Source organism: Canis lupus, chromosome 15 (genome assembly GCF_011100685.1).
Source record: "Canis lupus familiaris isolate Mischka breed German Shepherd chromosome 15, alternate assembly UU_Cfam_GSD_1.0, whole genome shotgun sequence".
NCBI classification, from domain to species: Eukaryota; Metazoa; Chordata; class Mammalia; order Carnivora; family Canidae; genus Canis; species Canis lupus.
In genome coordinates, this window is record NC_049236.1 from 49545355 (window position 1) to 49564493 (window position 19139).

The 19139-nt window shown below is 40.8% G+C and overlaps 2 protein-coding genes across 8 annotated transcripts in view; one reads left to right on the top strand and one right to left on the bottom strand.

The window, feature by feature from the left end:
* Positions 1-19139, bottom strand: part of SH3D19 (SH3 domain containing 19) — a 176866-nt gene that overhangs the window by 105965 nt on the left and 51762 nt on the right. The window contains exon 2 of one of the 6 annotated variants that reach the window (XM_038559008.1): positions 3937-3999. The exons of the other annotated variants lie outside the window; for them this stretch is intronic. The gene's annotated coding sequence lies outside the window, so the exon portion shown is untranslated. The remainder of the gene's footprint in view (positions 1-3936; positions 4000-19139) is intronic. 6 annotated transcript variants of the gene reach the window in all.
* LOC482646 (serine protease 27) lies at positions 14061-18621 on the top strand. Of its 2 annotated transcripts, none has more exons than XM_038559011.1 (7): positions 14061-14384; positions 14523-14561; positions 14725-14884; positions 16354-16628; positions 17426-17589; positions 17788-18042; positions 18345-18621. In XM_038559011.1, the coding sequence occupies exons 1-6, from the start codon at positions 14333-14335 to the stop codon at positions 18031-18033; spliced, it is 936 nt and encodes a 311-aa protein (XP_038414939.1). In that variant the 5' UTR covers positions 14061-14332; the 3' UTR covers positions 18034-18042; positions 18345-18621. The 2 variants fall into 2 exon arrangements, with proteins under 2 accessions (XP_038414939.1, XP_038414940.1); XM_038559012.1 differs by having other exon boundaries at positions 14062-14384; positions 18348-18621.

Here is a 19139-nt window from a genome sequence, read left to right on the forward strand (position 1 = left end):
TAGTTACATCCACCTCCCCTCCCTATAAATTGAAATGATAAAATAAAAAATAAAAATCATTTGAATGGAACCACAATAACACTAAGAACAAAACAAGAATGAGAGTTATCAATGGATCAGACATCCTAAGAAATTTGAAACCAAGGTCAAAGACATCAGAGATTAAACAAGAGTTCTCTCTAACAAGCTCCTTCTGAGTCAGAGAATAAAAACTGGCTCCTTGGACAGTCATGAAGACAGTTAATTAGAGCTATAGTCAGATCACCAGATTCAGCTCTTCAGTACTGTTCAGCCTGTCTCACAACCAATTACACCGAGAAGCCAGTTAAGGCTTCCCTTTTGAGCTAAAGGCAGAAAATTGCTATCCACATAAAGTTAGTGACCTGCCTGGGAGAGTCTCACTTGGGAAACGGAAAAAGAGCATATAGTTTAGGGTAATTTAGTATTTAAATTAATTTTAGACTCAGAAATTGTTGGGAAACTGAGAGAAAAGACAGATCCTACAGGTAAAATACAGTAAACCATTCCAATTCTGGATACATCTCATTTGCTTAGCCTTGAGTAACAGCTTCCTTACTTTGGCAATTTTAAAGGTCTGAGCTTGCCTTCCAACTCCCTTACAGGAAAAGCCACCAACAGTATAACGCCATTAATAACCACCAACAGTTAATTAATATAACTGACATAGTTATGTCATTCAGAGGAAAGCATTTCTGGAGAAATAAAACCACGATGTATATCAGCCAATTTAGCGTTTTATTCATAAACATGTACCTACAACCAATGCTAAGCAAACATCTAAGGAAAAATCAATGGTATAAAAGGGAAAGACCTACAGGAATGATCAATTCTGGATCAAAAAGAATTTAGAGAATAGAAGAGAATGCTTGAAGTATTTTGAGGGGGTGCCTGGGTGGCTCAGTTGGTTGAGTATCTGACGTCGGCTCAGGTCATGATCTCAGGGTCCTGGGATCGAGCCCCACATTGGGCTCCCTACTCAGTGGGGAGTCTGTTTCTCCTTCTGCTTCTTCCCACTGCACTCATACTCTCTCAAATAAATAAATAAATATAATCTTAAAAAATATGTAAAGTCTTAAAATTTTTTTGAATAAAATAAAACATTCTGAGGGGTGCTTGGGTGGCTCAGTCAGTTAAGTGCCTGACTCTTGGTTTCCACTCAGGTCATGATCTCAGGATGGTGAGATTGAGCCTTTGTCCTGGCTCCATATGAGGAGGGAGTCTGCTTGAAATTTTCTTCCTCTGCCCCTTCCCCGCTCCCCACCTCCTAAAAATAAATAAATAAATAAATCTTAAAAAAAAAAAAAAAGGAAAAATATTTCTGAATTTCACATACTTGGCCTGCCAACCTGATCTATGCCAAACTGAAGAGTAATGGTAATAATTAGAGCTGCACTTCCATTCTGTGTGCCATGTGCATCAACTAACCATAGCCCTGAAATTATTCCCATTTTAAAATATGGAGACAGAGGTTCCCCAAGGTTAAGTAATTGGCCCAGGGCCACAAGACCAAAAAGGGGAGATCTGGGACTGGAACTCAGCTCAGTCTGACTCTGATCCCACACTCAACACAGCTTTTCACAAAAGCACATTCTTTTTTCTTTATTCCCCTAAAGATTTTATTTATTTATCTGAGAGAGAGAAAGTGTGTACAAATGGGGAGGAGGGACAGAGTGAGAGGGAGAAGCAGGCTTCCCCCTAAGCTCCCTGATGTGGGACTCGATCCCAGGGCCTTGAGATCATGACCTGAGCTGAAGGCAGAGTCTCAATTCAACTAAGTCTGCCACCTGGATGCTCCACAAGAGTAAATTCTTGGATGTGCTTTTTAAATAAACAGTGAAAGAAAGTAAAAACATCATATCTCTATTAACAAGTTAGAGCTTTGTTTGTAGAAAGGAAAAAGTGCAATGGAATAGAAAGGAGAAGGCCTATTTAGAAAGATAGGTGGTTTTTTTTTTTTTTTTTTTTTTTGGGAAAGATAGGTTTTATATGACTTTATATAGTTCTTTATATCCCTGGGTGACAGTTGATTGGGAAATTAATGACAATATTCTAACATAGAGCCTCCAGTGTGAGGGCTTCAATGATAAAGGGGGTTGTATTTAACTAGGACTATATGATTCTTAATCCCTAACTACGATATATGGGAACTAAAAAAGATAAATGCTCTTTCAATAAAAAGCTGTAAGTCTCCCAGGTACAGATAAGAAGCTAAACATAGATTTGGCACTGATAGTACAACTAACAAAGCTGTAGGAATCAAGAGGGAAAACAGAATAAGCAGAAAAAAATTTCCCAATAATAATTCCATGGAATAGACACACTGGTAACTAGGAATACTCCTATTAGACAAACTATAAGAAGACTCAAAAGATAACAGAATACCCCCAAAATTCTCTTCCTCTCTTCCATTTCCCCAGAAACAGACAGCAATGCAAAAAAGGAAAGAACTCTCATCAGTTATCTGTCCTTAATCTTTGTGATGCTGATCAATTAAGAGCAAATAAACCTACAATCAAGAATTTGTATACTTCCTAAGTAATCTGTGCCCAGATAGTCATAAAAAATCATTTAATATCTAAGTTAACAGCATACTGTTATGCGCAAATTAAAAAGTATAATAAATAGTAAATAAAAAGGTAAGACTTTATACTATAAAAGGAAAAAGTAAATTGGAGAAAGAGAAAAAGAAAAAAGGAAAAAGCAATGTCATGTTTCTATTTCCCTCCACGAATACCATCGAGATGTGGGAGCCAAATTGTATAAGCTGATGTCACAGGCCCTCAAAACAAACATGGGGGGTAAAGTGATTCCTGTGTCTAGTAAGGATGTCACTGACAACAGTAAGTTCTCAACTGTTTTAGGCATCCATATTATGTTGCCTACTGGCAGAAATTAAGTCATATAAGGACAAGATATTAACAAGCGAACGGTAATCATTACTGTTATTATTTCTGAAAGATTGAAACAAAGCGTGAGATGTCAGATCTATCCTATATGTTCCCAGGTTATCCCTAAGTAGATGCAGGACAACTGTTGGAAGAAAAGCTGAACACTCAAAAATTTTTAATCTGTTATTCTTTTCCTGAGCACTAAGGAAAACAGCTTTTCACTGATACAAGCTCAAGGAAAACAGTGATGTGGTTTGAGAATAGCTGCTAAAAAGGAGGCAAGCCATAAACAGGTTTTCAAATCCTTGCTAGAGCAAGAACTGAACAGGTTGTATATATCCAGGTATGTCCTCTCCAAGGAGTGAAAAACTCAACGGATTTTCAAGACTTGTTTTGGAATTGAATTTCCAGGGTGTTACATATACTTCTTTAAGGCAGTAGCAGGCATTGATTGGTAGGGAGGCTAAGTGATTTTTGTGGCTTAGTGAAATAGCTATTGGCTCCTGGACTTAATAACTAGGAAACAAAAGCTGATTTGACCTATAAGGGTCTGTGGTAAACAAGATGCCACACATCTTACTGTGATGCCATGGAGTCTTTTCAGATCTCTGAAAATGAAACTGCTGAAGGATTTTCTTCAGTTCAAAGACACACTAATACATGAGTTTGGGGGAACGACACCTTTAGCTTTTACAGAAATTAGAAACCTTGACAGCACTGTAGAAGGGACGCTCAACGTCCAAGTTAACCTAAGGAAAACAGAATCTGCAACAAAGTCAGGGCACCTAGGTGGCTCAGTTGGTTGAGTCTGCCTTTGGCTCAGGTCATGCATGATCTGGGGTCCTGGGACTGAGCCCTACATCAGGCTCCCTGTCTCTCTCTCTCTCTCTCTCTCTCTCTCTCTCCTCCTCACCTTTACCCCTCCCCCCCCACTCATGTTCTCAATCTGTGCTCTACTAAATAAATAAATAAATCTTAAAAAGAAAAAAGAATCTGCAACAAAGTCAAGAAAGGAAGATGCTAATACCTGATTCTACGTTGTTTCTTTCAACATCTAAGGATCATAGGAATGGCTTTTTCTCAGAATTATCTAAAAAAAAAAAAAAGATTAAAAATGAGATTTACACAGAAATCCAATGCTTATTTTTAAAGGGTTTGATAAGACCATGTTACAGTCAGAGACCATAAGATAGACACGTCAAATGAAATGTACATTCAGGGAAAGTATAAGACATAAATGGTCATCAGAATCGTGGTAGTCTCTTAGTTTTGCCATCCAATTGAAAATAACTACTCTGTACAGAAAAACTGTCTCCGGTGTTGAATTGAAATGTTAACCAAGTATGTGTCAATAGGTGTGGCTATCTCTAAAACATAGCCGTAACAAAACTGACAGGTTAAATGGGAACCATCTGTACTGTAGAGAATCCAAATATATTTAAGAATAATTAAATTGCTAAGCAGTTTTAACACTGTTGACCTTTCTGATTTAGTCTTCAAACTCACTAGTATATTAATTTGTTCAAGTCTTGAATAAATAGTGTAACAAGACATAGTCCCCTAGTAATTTGTTTTTTTAGGGGAAAAGAGGATATCGCAGTTTGGTAAGATTTCAGGTGAATTCTTTAATACAGAGAAAGGGAATCCTCCCTTAGCAGTGTCAAGCCTTCATAGAACAAATCCAGGACACAGATGGGTTATTTCTACCTGTCCAGTTTTTAGTGGTGACCACACCCAGAGCCCTTTTAGATACTGAGGCAGACATACCCATTCTCTGTAAAAGATCATAATATTTCCTAGTATGCTTTAGCTGAAAAGTCTTCTAAATTCAAATTCAATTGAATGGATTTGCATTGGCCCAATTTGACTTATGAGTCTTTCACTAGGACTTGATTCATTCTCTCTTCCCAAAGAATTTAAAGATTAGGATGAATTTCACTGGACAAGGAACAATAAAGAGAGAAAGTGGAAAGATCTATGACTTTATAACCATCTTAAAGACAAAGAAAAAAAGGGCTGCAAATACTTTTTCCCTGGTGGCATTTGTTTTGGGTTATTTTTTAACTGATGTTTTTAGGTAAATTCCTCCATCAGATTAAGTAGAGCTTGAAGCAAAGTTACAAAAGACAAATATCCTTACATCACATAAAATTTGAATGTGAAAAGGAAATCATCCTCAGCTCAACTGCTGAGCCACCCAGGCATCCCTAAATTTTTATATTTATATTATATTAAATTACTTCTAAGAAATTAATGTGGTGCTATGTAAAAGTGGCATAATTTTCTTATAGCTCATTGAAATAACCTGGTGTTTATGGAAAAAACATACCATATGATTGTTCTTATTTTCCTATGTTCAGTAAATTGAAACTGCCATAAACATGTATTCTTAAATGCTCCAGTGGCAGTCAAGCAACAGGAAGCAAATACCAACGTATGATCACAGTAACCACCCTGCCTCCAGACACAAATTATTTTTTAATTTCATCTTAAAATTTTTCCTAATGAAAGTATGGGGGAAAAAATCTAGCTATTTCCGAACTGGACAAAATGTTTTTCTCATAATGTTCAAGACTTTAGTGTTAAGAATTAAGCCCAGCTGACTAGACATCCAGCCAATATATTTTTAATTAGCATTGATGAGTGATTTCTCTCATTAGGAAGCATTAGTGTCATTTGATTATTGATCCTTGCTTCAAAGTTCTCCCCATATAATAGGGAACATTAAGTATAAGATTAAACTTAATTTAACAAGAAAATATTTTTACATGTTCAAACATGTATAATCCAGTCAGTAGCATATTTAGATCTGAGACTAGGAAAAACTGCTTTGAACACTAAGAATTTCTTCCAGTGATAAAGGTCAACAGAAGACAGACTCTTGGAGAAGCAGAAATAGCACTGACGTTGGAACTATAAACATGGGTTCAAATCCTTCTCCTTCTTCTTCCCTCTTTCTCCCCTTCCCCTCTGCCAGACCTTACAAAAGCAGAAAACAAGGCAAATCACAAGCAAGACTTCAGTGGAAACACAGTCCCAAGTTTTCTTAAAGTGAATATATATACACACACACACACACACACACACACACACACTGTATACCCAGAGCCCTATACACACACACACACACACACTATATATATATATATATATATATATATATATATATACACACACACACACACACACACACACAAAACTTTAACTCAGGAACTAAATAAAGTAAATTAAGTTGCTTCCCTGTTAACTTAATATCCTTGTTGGCCATCTGTTACTTTTCTATCATCTTCTCCTCAAAGACATAAAGTGAGCCTCAAAAACATTTAAGTGGAAAAAAAAACATTTAAGTGGGTATTACAAGATTGTTTTGAGTTTTAACCAGATGTGTATTTATGTGAAAGCCCAACTATAAAGCACTCAAGGATATATAATTATTGTGCTGACAAGTACGAATTCACAATGAAGTTATCTAAAACATACATATACTCACACATATTTTCAGTCTGTATATATTCTTTATCTTAGGTATATACTCATATCCATAAAATTTTAAAATATTTTCTTAGTTAAATAAGAGAAAAAGAATTTTACTTAGCTCTTCTAGTTTCATACCTAAAACTTGTTTTTAAATGTTCCTCTGAAAAAATTATCAGTTAATAAGGCATCAATAATAAATGCCTTTTGGGCAGCCCGGGTGGCTCAGCAGTTTAGCGCCACCTTCCACCCAGGTTATGATCCTGGAGACCTGGTATCGAGTCCCAAGTCGGGGTCCCTGCATGGAGTCTGCTTCTCCCTCTGCCTGTGTCTCTGCCTCTCTTTCTCTGTGTCTCTCATGAATAAATAAATAAAATCTTTTTAAAAAATAATAGTAAATGACTTTTAACTGAAGGGAGATCATAAATATAAAATTCTATATAGAATAAGCATGAGAAAGTGAAAAAGCAGTACTAAATCTATACTGTTACATCCTAAATATGTATTATTACAGATATTTCCTTCCAAAAAAGGACAGAATTTCAAGATCTGAAAACTTGACCAAACAGAATAAAACTTCATACAAAATTTCTTTCCAATTTAATTACCACAAACACAGAATTAAACTCAGATAAAATCCAGAATCTATGACTTACAAGGGTTTACCAGAGAACTCAAAATCTTTATAAACCTGCTGTGTAAAAAAAATAAAAGAAGATCGAAGATAACATTTTTGGGAACAAAAGAGAAATCAAGTCTGCTCTTTTATTATGATGGCTTCTGTTCCTCTACAGTCTTGCCTCTGATTGCTTTCCTCTTTAAAGATTTAGTTAAGGCCTTCTGTGTTTTAGCTAAATCTTAGAATTTGGAGAAACACTAATATTCCATCCTCTGCAATAAGGAGTAAGAATGAAATATTTCCTATTTTTCTTCTTCCTACATTTCAGTTATTTCCTCCAAATTAGTATAATATTGTTTGGTGAAAATGTTTTCTCCTAATAGTCCTATCAGAAGAGCTACTATGGAGGGGTTGAGGAAATAAAAAGTATGAATGAGGAGGTGGCAAAAGGGATGCTCTCAATCACAATACATTGGTACTGTCTTCGTGGAGAACAATTTGGCAACAAGATCAGACTTAAAACATGAGGTAATTTTTCATTAGTAATTCCATGTAAGAGCAATTCATGTCAAATCAAGTACAGGGGTACACAAGAATATAGATATTCTTTAACATATTCTACAGCATAATTTATAATAGCAGAGAATAAAAATTAAGTTTCCATCAACATGGACACGACTTTAGAGTTATCCTACACTTCTGTACCGTGTAACATTATATAGCTGTGCTGAAGAAAAATCTTTGGCTCAATATATGCTGGCATGGAAGGCCTCAAGGGAGAAAGGTAAGTCACATGTTAGAATACTTCCACTTTTTCTGTGATTTAATCACACATACACACAGATATGTGTGTACAGAACCCACACAAATATACATGTATGTATAGGCAGAAATAGAAGGAAAGATGTCTGGAATGATGCTCAAAAAACAACCCAAGAGGTGCTAGTAGTAAAGAGGGTGAGGAGGGAATCTTTCTATTTTATTTCCTATCTTCATTTCTCTACCATTTAAATTTTTTCAATAATAGTAAAGAAAAAACCCCGCCATACATTATACCTAGCATGCAGCAGAAGAGGGAGCCAGGCCTAGTAATATTTTAATAATAACTATTAACTCTAGATTTCTTTCCATCTGCCAGCCTGGAGAAAAAGTGCATTCTGCTCTAGTCACAGGTGCACTAGAGCTAACACAGTCCCCAATGATGGTTTTATGAACCAAATGGAAAACTGTGGCTGAGGGATGCATCCCAGCCTCAAATTTCTGTGGCCCTCCAGCCTGGGGTCTTGGTGTTTAGATCCATATCCTGAAAGACTCAAGAGAAAATGAAGGAATTGAGAGCCACAAGCCTCTGCGTGCTCCTGATAAGTCTCCCCAACACCTCTCTACTATATGCTACCATCAGGACTAAATGATCTATCACCTGACCTCAGATGCTACCCCCCCATGATCTTCCCAGGCCTTCTTATCACCAATAACTGCACCTTCTCTGTGACCTCAACTTTCAGCATCTTACTTTGCCAGCACACTTACTCTCTATCCTGTACTCCTTAGAGTAAGAATGCCAATTCCAATAATTTTCAACCCCATTAGGATTGATAATCCACCGATTTTTGCCTTCCTTTACTCTCTGCAGTCCTCTCATTCCTTACTTCCCTCTTTTCCAGCTTCGGTTCATGATTCATCATTATCAGCACTCCCTTGCCTGCCCCATTCATCATACCCACTTCAGAAAAACCTCAACCTGGTTATAGCCACCACTCCGCCCTCTCTATGCCTCCACCCATGTTGCTGACCATTGCCTGCGAGCAACACAATTCTGCCAATTTCACTTCAAATTCAAGTGGATGCTTTCTGCTGCCCAGCAGCCACACGATCATTTCTCTGGTCCATTCATCTCCCACACTCATACATGACCAGTTCACTCCTTCTTAAGTCCGCAATACGTCCCTTACCATCCTCATTCTCAATAGATGATTTCTATTCCAGTGAGGAAATAGAAACAGCAGAGAACTTCTACCACCTTATCTCCTACCAACTGGCATCTGTATTCACATACTTACTTTTATTCCTGCGGTATGAAAGACCTGTGTTCCAATCTAAGCATCTTCACGCCTCAACTGATGCATTAGGGTCAGTCTCTTCCTGTCTGCTCAAGGATGCTTCAGCAATTCTCCTGCTTTCTCTCCTGCATCAATTTCCCCTCTTCCAGATAATTCCAATAGCACACAAACATGAAATAATTTTTCCCATCTTAAAACAAAACAAGAACAAAAACCTGCACCACCCAGGCTCTTCTGCCAACTGTTTCTCAATTTCTCTTAACAGTAAAACTACTTTAAAAAAATTGCCTTATTTGCTGTCTCCAATGATTCCCCTTTCTCTTTTGAACTTGTTGGTTTGCAACCACCTTGGGAGCTTCCCAGGTGTAATTCAAAACAGAGGGTAGGGAGAGACCAAAGAAAGAAGCAGGCCACTCTAGATTTGTAGTTGGCAGGTTCAATGAGGAAGGGAATTTACATGAGGCTTGTCTTGGGCAGCCACCAAGACAAGTGGATCTCTATACCCACCTGCCAAATCTTAAAACTAGAGAGAGGCTTTAACGGGGCTAGTCACATAGACTGTCTGGATGGTCTCAATACCACATCACTATCTCAAGGCTATCCTTGGAGCAGCCTCTAGGAGTATGAAAGGCAAACACAATTCACACTCCAAGGACAGAGGAGGGAGTAAGGAGCCTCTGAATCCCCAGGTTGCTTATAGGCCGATAATCATGCCTACTTGATAATCTTCTTCAAGAGAATCCATTCCATGATGCTAAATCCAATGGTCAGTTCTTCGCTGTCTGCAGCATTTGGCAGCCAATCACTTCTTCCTCCTTGAAACACTTTCTTCACTTGGTTGACTGTCAGTTTTCTGCCTAATTCCTGCCATCCTCTAAGTCTCTTATTGGTTCCTGTTTATGCCATTTAAACTTTGGTGTGGTCAATCCTTAAAATTCACTGTGGACTTTATTTCTACTCATTCTCTAGGTGATCTTATCTCATTTCATGGCTTTAAATACTTTGACATGCTAGTGACACCCTAATCCAACCCTTCAGTTTGTGGCAACCTCCTGATTCCATATTCATATATTCAATTGGCTACTGGACATTTCCAGTTGGACATCTATCAAGCATCTTAAACTTAACATGCTCATAAATGAATTTCCTATCTACTCCCCAAAAATTCTGCTCTTCGTATATGTGCTCTATCTTAGTAAAAGGTTATTTCATACTTCTAGGGGCCCAGGCCAAAAACATTTGGGTCATTATGAACTCCTCTCTTTCTCTCATGCCCATGTCCAATTTAGCAAGTCCCATTAGTTCTACCTTCAAAATGCAACCAGAATCTACCATTTCTTATCAATTTTGGCCCCACAGCTCTAGTCCAAAGTCAACATCACCTCCTGCCCAAATTACTGCAATAGTTCTATAGCTGGTTTCCCTGCTTCTTCCCCTGACCATTCTCATTCCAGTAGTTACTGTGATCCATTTAAAACTTTAAGTCAAAAAAAAAAAAAAAAACTTTAAGTCAAGGACACCTGGGTGGCTCAGTGGTTGAGCGTCTGCCTTGGGCTCAGGGCATGATCCCCAGTCAGGGGATCAAGTCCCTCACCGGGCTCCCTGTAAGAAGCCTGCTTCTCCCTCTATGTCTCTGCCTCTCTCTGTGTGTCTCTCATGAATAAATAAATAAATCTTAAAAAAAAATAAAACTTAAAGTCAGATCAAAATCATCCCATTCCACCAAGAATAAAAGCCAAAGTCCTCACAGTAGCCCATGAGAACCTACATGGTCTGACCTCATTTCCTATTGCTGGCACCCCTCCTTCACTCTGCTCTAACTTTAGTGTTTCTCAAATGTCCAAATATACAGCTGCCTTAGGGGCTTAGTACTATATCATTTGTCCTTCAACACCTCTTCCCTCAGTTAACCCCCTCGCTCAATGCCTCTATTTCCTCTAAATACCTGCTCAGAAATTACCTCAGTGATGTCTTCCCTAAGCACCATATTTAAAAGTCACATCCCACCACTGCTTTCCTGTCTTATTTTTCCACAAAGCACTTATCATGATCTAAAACATAGTATAAGCTCAATGAGGACAGAGGCTTTTTCTATGTTGTCACTCCTATTCTAGAACAGGGTCTGGCATGGGCAATGAGAAAATGATTACTGAATTAAATAAACAATGTCTCCTAGACTTGGGAGGCTGCTGTAGCATGGAGGGAAAGATTACTAGATGAGGAGTCAGGAGATCTGGATTTGAATCTGATTACAGTAGTACCCCCTCATCCACAGTTTCACCTTTTACAGTTTCCCTTCCTCTGGTTTCAGTTACCTCTGGTCCACTGTGGTCCAAAAGCAGATGATCTTCCCCTGACATATCATCAGAAGGTCCGTACCAACCTAACCACACTAGGTCACAATGTCTGTGTTACTCACTTTACCTATCACACAGGCATTTATCATCTCTCCCTTTAAAAAAAAAAAAAAAAAAAAAGATTTATTTATTTGAGAGAGAGATCGATCACAGCAGGGGTGGGAAGAGCCGAGGGAGAAGCAGACTCCCTGCTGAGCAGGGAGCCCGATGTGGGACTCAATCCCAGGACCCCAGATCATGAACTGAGCCAAAGGCAGACACTTAAACAGCTGAGCACCCAGGCACCCAGCGATTTTATCATCTCACAGCATCACAAGAAGGTGGGTACAGTACAATAAGGTATTTTGAGAGAGAGAAGCCACACTCTCATAACTTCATTATAGCATAGTGTTATAATTGTTCTATTTATTATTAGGTATTGTGGGTAATCTCCTACTGTACCTAATGTATAAACTAAACTTTATCCTAGGAATGTATGTATAGGAAAAAACAGTGCATATATGGTTTGGTACTGTGGTTTCAGGCCTCCAATGGGGATCTCAAAACACATCCCCCAGGGTAAAGGAGGAGGACTACTATAGTAGACTAGGAAACAGAAGCAATTCCCAGTTTTGCTAGTGCACAGTAATACAAATAATTAAGTCATTTAACCTCCAAGGTCCCCGGTTTCCTCATCTATGAAACTGAAATGAAAACCCTCACAGTCATTGTGTGGAGGAAAATGTTATGCAAATGTAAAATACTGTCAAGCTTCTATAACTGATCACACGCGAAACTATTTAGAAATCAATTTAACACTTCTAGACAATAGTTTATTCTCTTTGTAAACTAGAAGGACAACTTGAATTATAACAAAGACTCTAAACTGCCTTTCTCTCTAGAGTTTGTACTCTGTCTACATTATTAATTATACATATTAGCATCCTAATTTAGTATCTAAATTCTGGGTATTATGGCTAAAATAATTTTTGCTTTCTATCCATTTCACCCAGGGCCAGGTACCCAAGGTACCAGACTTCAAAAGCTCAGCTGTAAGACCCAGGGGGGTTGGGGCTTGAGACATCCCCTGCCTCTCCCGCACCCCACAGGCAGAAACCCCAGACACCAGGGAAGAGAGAAGTTGTCTGGGGTTTCTGCTGTGAGGTGGGGGATCGGCAGGCTTTATCCATTCCCTTCTAAAGAGGGGAGATGAGACTTTGTATGTTGAGATCTTTGGTACTTCTATTCAGTTTTGGAATTGTGTCGTGGTTCCCCACCACCACCACCACCACCATCCCCCCCCCCCCCCCCCCCCCCCCCCCGCCAGCCCTCCTGCAGCCCATAACTAAACAAAGCTGAGACAGGCTCTCAGAGGCAGAAATGCAAGCTGGGTTCCTTAGTCAGGAAAATAAAATGTCAATAAAATGTCAAGACAATCTGAAGGGTGTCTAGAAAATATAGACCTCACCAAAGCACAGCTGGAAAAACTGGTACATGAAAGAAAGACGCATCTTCTCCAAATTCTACTTTTGTTTCAAGTTATATAACAAGAAGTATAAATAATTCATTTAAGTTAGTTTAGTTCTTCACAGAAATGCCTTAGTCCTGATTCAAAAGGATGGCATTAGCACGTATTCAGAGAATATAAAAACCAATGTGTGTTTCTCAATCCTCTAGCAAACTGCTTGTTACATTTGCCCCCGTACTTTCTATCATATTATAACAAACTCACTGGATTTATTGCCAAGAGGGAAGAAGTTACCTCCTGACTAAAGAGCTTGCTTATTATGCTTATTAATATGCTTCAGATGACATGAGTTATGTAGCTCATCCTTTTTTCTTTGGTCTCTAGAAAGTTTCAAGTTAAATTAATTCTCAATTTTAACAATCCCATTCTTGATTTTTTAGAAGTATAATCTTCCCCCGATTTCCATAGGCCTTCTAATCCTGCTCATTTTTATTGTACCCATGATGCCTTCCTGTGCCAAGTACCAGCTCTGGAATTAAAGGATCTTAATAATTGTGTCACGGTCATCAGTATCATCATCCTCACCACGCTATTTTAAAAACAGCAACCAACATTTGCTCAGCACTGGGTTATGTGCCTTATCCACGTTCATTTAGATTTCAGAGGCGCCTGCTCCCATTTTTTAATGAACAGGACACCAATCATTAACAAAAAGCTCCTGAGTTATTTCCTTATTCCACTTCTCTCCATCTAGATTGCCAACAACTTGAAGGCAGGCAGCCCCCATAATTCATGCTTCTTTATAGATTCTGCTCTACATTTAGCACAATACCTTGTACACGATCAAGAGCTAATAAATATTTGCTGACTGAGGAAGGCAAAGGGCAAATTACAACAGGAAGAGAGTGACACAAAGAAGGGAGAGACACAGAGTAGAAAATACTGGTCAGCTAACTGACCGACTTATTTCCTCTTCTTTATTTTCTCTCATCAGTTCTGTCACTGTTCAAGAGGCCAAGGACTTAGGGCACAGACAGCCCTTTGAGACTGAAGCTCAGGGATGTTCCCTGGGTTGGTTCACCTTTGGCCAGGGAATAATTACATGAGAGCAACTAGGGCAAGTCCCTGAGACGTGGCAGGCTGGACAGAGGGAGGACTGTGAACCCGGCCTTGTCTCCCACAAAGGTCACTGCACTGCCTGAGCCGAGCCAGCCAGCTCTCCAGCACAGCAGGGGGCGCCTCAGGCCCCAGCTCCTCCCTGCTGGGTCCTGCAGCTGCACTTTGGAAGCCTGGTCCCTTCAGTGCCTGGCCTGTGTGAAAACCAAAGGAGAGGAGGGGTTGAATCAGCAGAGAAAACCATCCAGGTGAAGCTGGTCCTGCACCCTCCTTCCCCAGCTGCTCCCCAGCCAGCCTCTCCTTAGAAGCCTGAGTTCAGAAAGAAAAGTGGTGATTCTGAGGAAAAAGACATGGGCGCTGCTGGTTATATCTTCTTGCTGCCCCTTCTGCTGGGGACCTCAGGTGTGTTCCTGGGGTGAGGAGAATCCTGGGAGGGGGGGTTCCAGCCCAGGAGAAGCTGCACAGGGCATGGGCCGTGGCCCTCATTCAGCAACAAGAACTCACGTGGGTGTCTCCACATACCCCCTTTTCTCTCCCTAGGCACCAATGAGGGGGAACCAGAGACTCTCCTGAACTCAAGTAAGAGGCTCCAGCCAGGGCAGCATGCCTGCATGGACCAAGGGAAGGGAATCTGTGTCAAGTTGAAGAGAGGACATCAGTTTGAGAAATGAGCACGAGGGGTGGGGGCAGAGGGGCAGGTTTCCGAGCACATCTCCCATGTCTTGCTCTTCTTTGTTGGCAGTCTGTGGGCGGCCCGCAGTCTCATCTGGCATTGCCTCTGGCAGGGAGGCCAACGTGGGGCAGTGGCCCTGGCAGGTCAGCATCCGCAAGGGCTTGCTGCACATCTGTGCAGCCACCCTCATCTCAGAGCAGTGGGTGCTCACAGTGGCAAGCTGCTTCCGGTGAGTGCTGGCCTTGCTTCAGGGAGACCCATCAGGGGACTCGGGTGACTGGAACCCCTGGGCTACGGTTGGACAGGAGTCTATCTTGCATTGCCAGATACAGTACACTGTGCCTTAGAAGTGGGTCCAAACGTTTCCTGCCCTAGCTCTCAGTTTAATGCAACTACTCATAAGATTTCAGGCATCTTCATATTTGACAATCATCTTGATTGAAATGGATGCCTGAAAAGTTATTCCCCTGTCCTCCTCAAATCAGTCTCTACCCAAGGAGATATTCCCCAGGGAGGGCCCCTCCCTTTAGAGCATGCCACATCTTCAGACCACTCTGGATGCACAATCTTGAGCCCTTGTTACTCTCCCCGGATGACTTCATCCTCTTCTATGATTTAAAATGTCATATATTTGCTGGTAACACCCGCCTTTATATCACTAGCCCCAAACTCTAGTTCTGCTGCATTTCTAGGTGGAAGTCTCACGGTACCTCAAAAGTAACATGATCAAAACAGAGCTACAATTTCACCACCACCATCAACATCCCCAAACCTACTTCTATCTTCCCTGCCTCACCCAACAACATAAGCAGTTGCTCAAGCCATACTCAGAAGTATGAAGCCCCACTCTCCCTCATCCTCCGTATCTACTGCATATACCGATTCTGTCAGTTTTACTTCCAAAGTATACGGACTCAAGCGTAGCTGTCCCCAGACCACTGCTATAGTAGGCTTTGCTACTTTCATATACATTACAAAGTGATTTTTCAAAAAGAGGTGAGATCATGTCACTCCCTCCTTCAAATCCTTCAGTGGCTGCCCAGGCAACCTGTAATAAAAACCAGATCGCTCACTGTGGCCTATAAGCTATATATCACCAGTTATCTGCTTATTTTTCCCACCCTATCCCATTCTACTCCAGGTTTATTTCAATTCCTAAAAACTGCCAAGTTCTTTCTCACCTTCAAGGCCTTTGCATAATCTGTTCCCTCTATCTGAAATGCTTTTCCTGATAGCTTTTCTCTTGGCAGACTCTTCTCATTTGGGACGCTGTTGAGAACATATCTCTTCTGTGAGACCTTTCCTGATTGCTCAATCTAAAAACTCTTTTCCTATCCTTAACTCTTTAACCTAAAAATCCTGCTTTATTCATAGTATTCGTCACAGTTTAAAATGCTGTACTTGTTAAATTCTGTTCCCCGTCTGTCCTCTTTCCTTCCCTTCCTCAGTGCCCCCCCCCCGACATACATTCGCGGTGCACACAAACACGCCAATGCATGTACACAACCCAAAAGCCCTATGAGGGCCAGATCATGTCTAAGTCTCATTTGTGTTCTCAGAATATGCTCAATGCTTAGTGAAGGAACAGATGCTTTAGAGTCAGAGGAAAAATGCAACCTCCACTACTAAAGACCCTGCTGTGGCACTCTGTGAGAGTCAGGAGAAACTCATGCTCCCTAACTCTGCTTCTCTTCTCAGGTCCAAGGACACCAGAAAATACAGTGTATTGGTGGGGTCACTTCAGGTCTCTGGCCGCCCAGCCTCCAAAATGACGATAATTCCTGTGTCCAGGATTATCCCTTACTCTGACTTCCAGGGAAACACGACTAGTGCCATCGCTGTGGCTGAACTGGCCCACCCAGTGTCTTTTACCCCTGTTGTCCTGCCCATCTGCCTTCCCTCGTCTGCAGTTCAGCTCAAAAACTCAACCTCCTGCTGGGTGACTGGATGGGGCTATTCTGGAGTACACCAACGTGAGGATAAGTAGAGTTTCTGAGCTCTGTTTCCTTAACTGATATTCTCTGCCCCCGCGCTCTATCCCAGCCCTGATACCAGATTTATTGACCTCTCCAGGCAATTAAGCTGAGATGCCACAGACAAATTCTCCTTGACCTTACGGCTTCCCCTTTGCTTTCACACTTCCGCTATAATCTCTCTTGCTTATTTCTAGCTGCTTTTGCTCTTGTTTAGCAATAGTGCTAAGATCTTAAAAGTGAGAAGGACAAGACAATGAGCTTAGAGAGAAGGTAGCTCTCCATCTGAGATGTAATCTAAGCTCTCCCTCTGTACCTGGGTGTGCGTGTGGTTAGATGGAGAGGGGACGCAGGCATGAAGATGTATTCAAAAAGGTAAGGCTGCTCAGCAAGTCTCAAGTCAGACGAGGCGAGTATTCCTGAGCCAACAGTCTTTATTCTTCAGAGTACGTTAGATCTACCTCTTCATTGTCTATAGACGATCACAGGATAGTCCAAGCCTTGCAAACAAGTGAATTCTGGCTGCATCATTCATTGTTTTGGGTTTTCCTGAATCACAAGATTTTCTGTTATTTGTGGAATCTGAGTGGGAGCAAATGCCTCCGGCCTTGTTCAGACCCAGAGTGCTTGGCCCTTAGGCTGTTTCCCAAACTGGAAAGCAGAGTGCCATCTGATCCGGAGGCAGAATATTTAAAATCACAGCTATACCCGAAAATGAGAAGCCTGAAATCTGTATCCCTAGCTGAAAGTTGCTTCCTAGTATCTTAAGACGGCTCTGATTCTTTTTGATCTTACAGATATGAAGCCATCTTATATACTGAGGGAGCTGAAAGTGCCCCTTATTGATCTCCAGACATGCAGTGACTACTTCCAGAAAGCAAACTACTATGGAATCAAGCCTAACATCAGTGAAGCCATGATCTGCTCTGAGCTCCCAGTGGGGCAGAAGGATCAGTGTATTGTAAGAATCCATCCTGTAGGCACCTTCCAGAGCCTTTCCCTTTCCCACATGATTATTCCACGTCTCTTTTATCTTCAGAATCCCTGGGTCAATTTAGCAGTGCCTGGACAGGCCCTAACTCCACAGTTGTCAACTAAACTACTGGGAGTTATTCTTTTTGCCCTGTGCTTGGCCTAGTCATCTTTCTTCTCTCCACAGGGCAGTAGAGGAGATCCCCTGACATGTAGAGTGGAAGATTTCTGGGTCCTGGCAGGAGTGATCAGCTGGGGTTCAAAATGCATTCTAACCAGTGAGCCTGGAATATATACAAACATCAGTTTCTACAAATCTTGGATTGAGAAGTCAGCCATTTCACATACTGACTTTTCTGCTGTCCTCAGACCAGACTTCTCTGGGCTCCTTCTTATAATGCTTCTACCTCTCATTTTCCTGGGGCTATCCTAACTGGCTGAGGTTAGTATGACCAGAGTTAAGTAACAATTAAGAATGAGAAAAAAAAGGGGATCCCTGGGTGGCTCAGCGGTTTAGCGCCTGCCTCTGGCCCAAGGGCGCAATCCTGGAGTCCTGGGATCTAGTCCCATGTCGGGCTCCCGGCATGGAGCCTGCTTCTCCCTCTGCCTGTGTCTCTGCCTCTCTCTCTCTTTCTATCATGAATAAATAAATAAAATCTTAAAAAAAAAAAAAAAAAAAGAATGAGAAAAAAAGAAAAGGAGGAAATTCTATAGGTTGATGGCTTTTGTTTTTGTTTTTTTAAGTAGGTTCCATGCCCAGTATGGAGCCTAAAACAGGGCTTGAACTCATGACCCTGAATCAAGACGTGAGCTGAGATCAAGAGTTAGACACTCAACCGATAGAGCCACTCAGATGCCCCTAGAAGTTGATGGTTTTGATGAGAGATTTTGAAGATTTAGTAAGACAGATGCAATTCTGCTACTTTTGGCTAATCACCATAAGCCTCATCTGTCTGTTGTTTTTTATTCACAAGTCAACTTGGAAAGATCTCCAGTGTTAATAAAGTTTGGTTGATTCCAACTGTTATTTCTCATATTCATTCTTTTGATGAAACTGGAGACAGTGCCTGGGGAAATCCAAAAGCACAGAACTTTAGGGCTGAAAAAGATCTGGAAATCACCTGGCCCAACCAATCCCACATTCTACAGATGAAGAAACTGTGGAGTCCAAAGAGGTTAATAATTTTGCTCTTGCTGAATTCCAGATGAAAATCATCCAATATGGGCCTAGACTGGGTTCTGAAGAAAAAGCAAGGACTCAAAAGATTAGGTTTTAGTTGAAACATAGCAGGAGAGAGGAGCTAAGGGCAGTGTATTAGTTATTTCTGTGCAACAAATCACCCCAAAACTTAAGAGCTGAAAAAACTTAAACACTGATTATCTCACAGCTTCTGGGGTCAGTAATCAGGGAGGGCTTAGCCAAGTAGTTCTGGCTCAGGGTTTTTTGAGGGGCAGGTGCTGTATCAGCTGCAGTCATCTCAAAGCTCAATTAGAAAAGGAGCTGCTGTCAAGCTCATTCACTGGTCTGTGGTAGGCTTC

Coding starts and splice junctions, on each gene's coding strand:
- LOC482646 (XM_038559011.1), top strand. CDS start 14,333: ATGGGCGCTGCTGGTTATATCTTCTTGCTGCCCCTTCTGCTGGGGACC. Junction 14,562..14,724: donor AGAGACTCTCCTGAACTCAA/GTAAGAGGCTCC, acceptor CTTTGTTGGCAG/TCTGTGGGCGGCCCGCAGTC. Junction 14,885..16,353: donor ACAGTGGCAAGCTGCTTCCG/GTGAGTGCTGGC, acceptor TTCTCTTCTCAG/GTCCAAGGACACCAGAAAAT.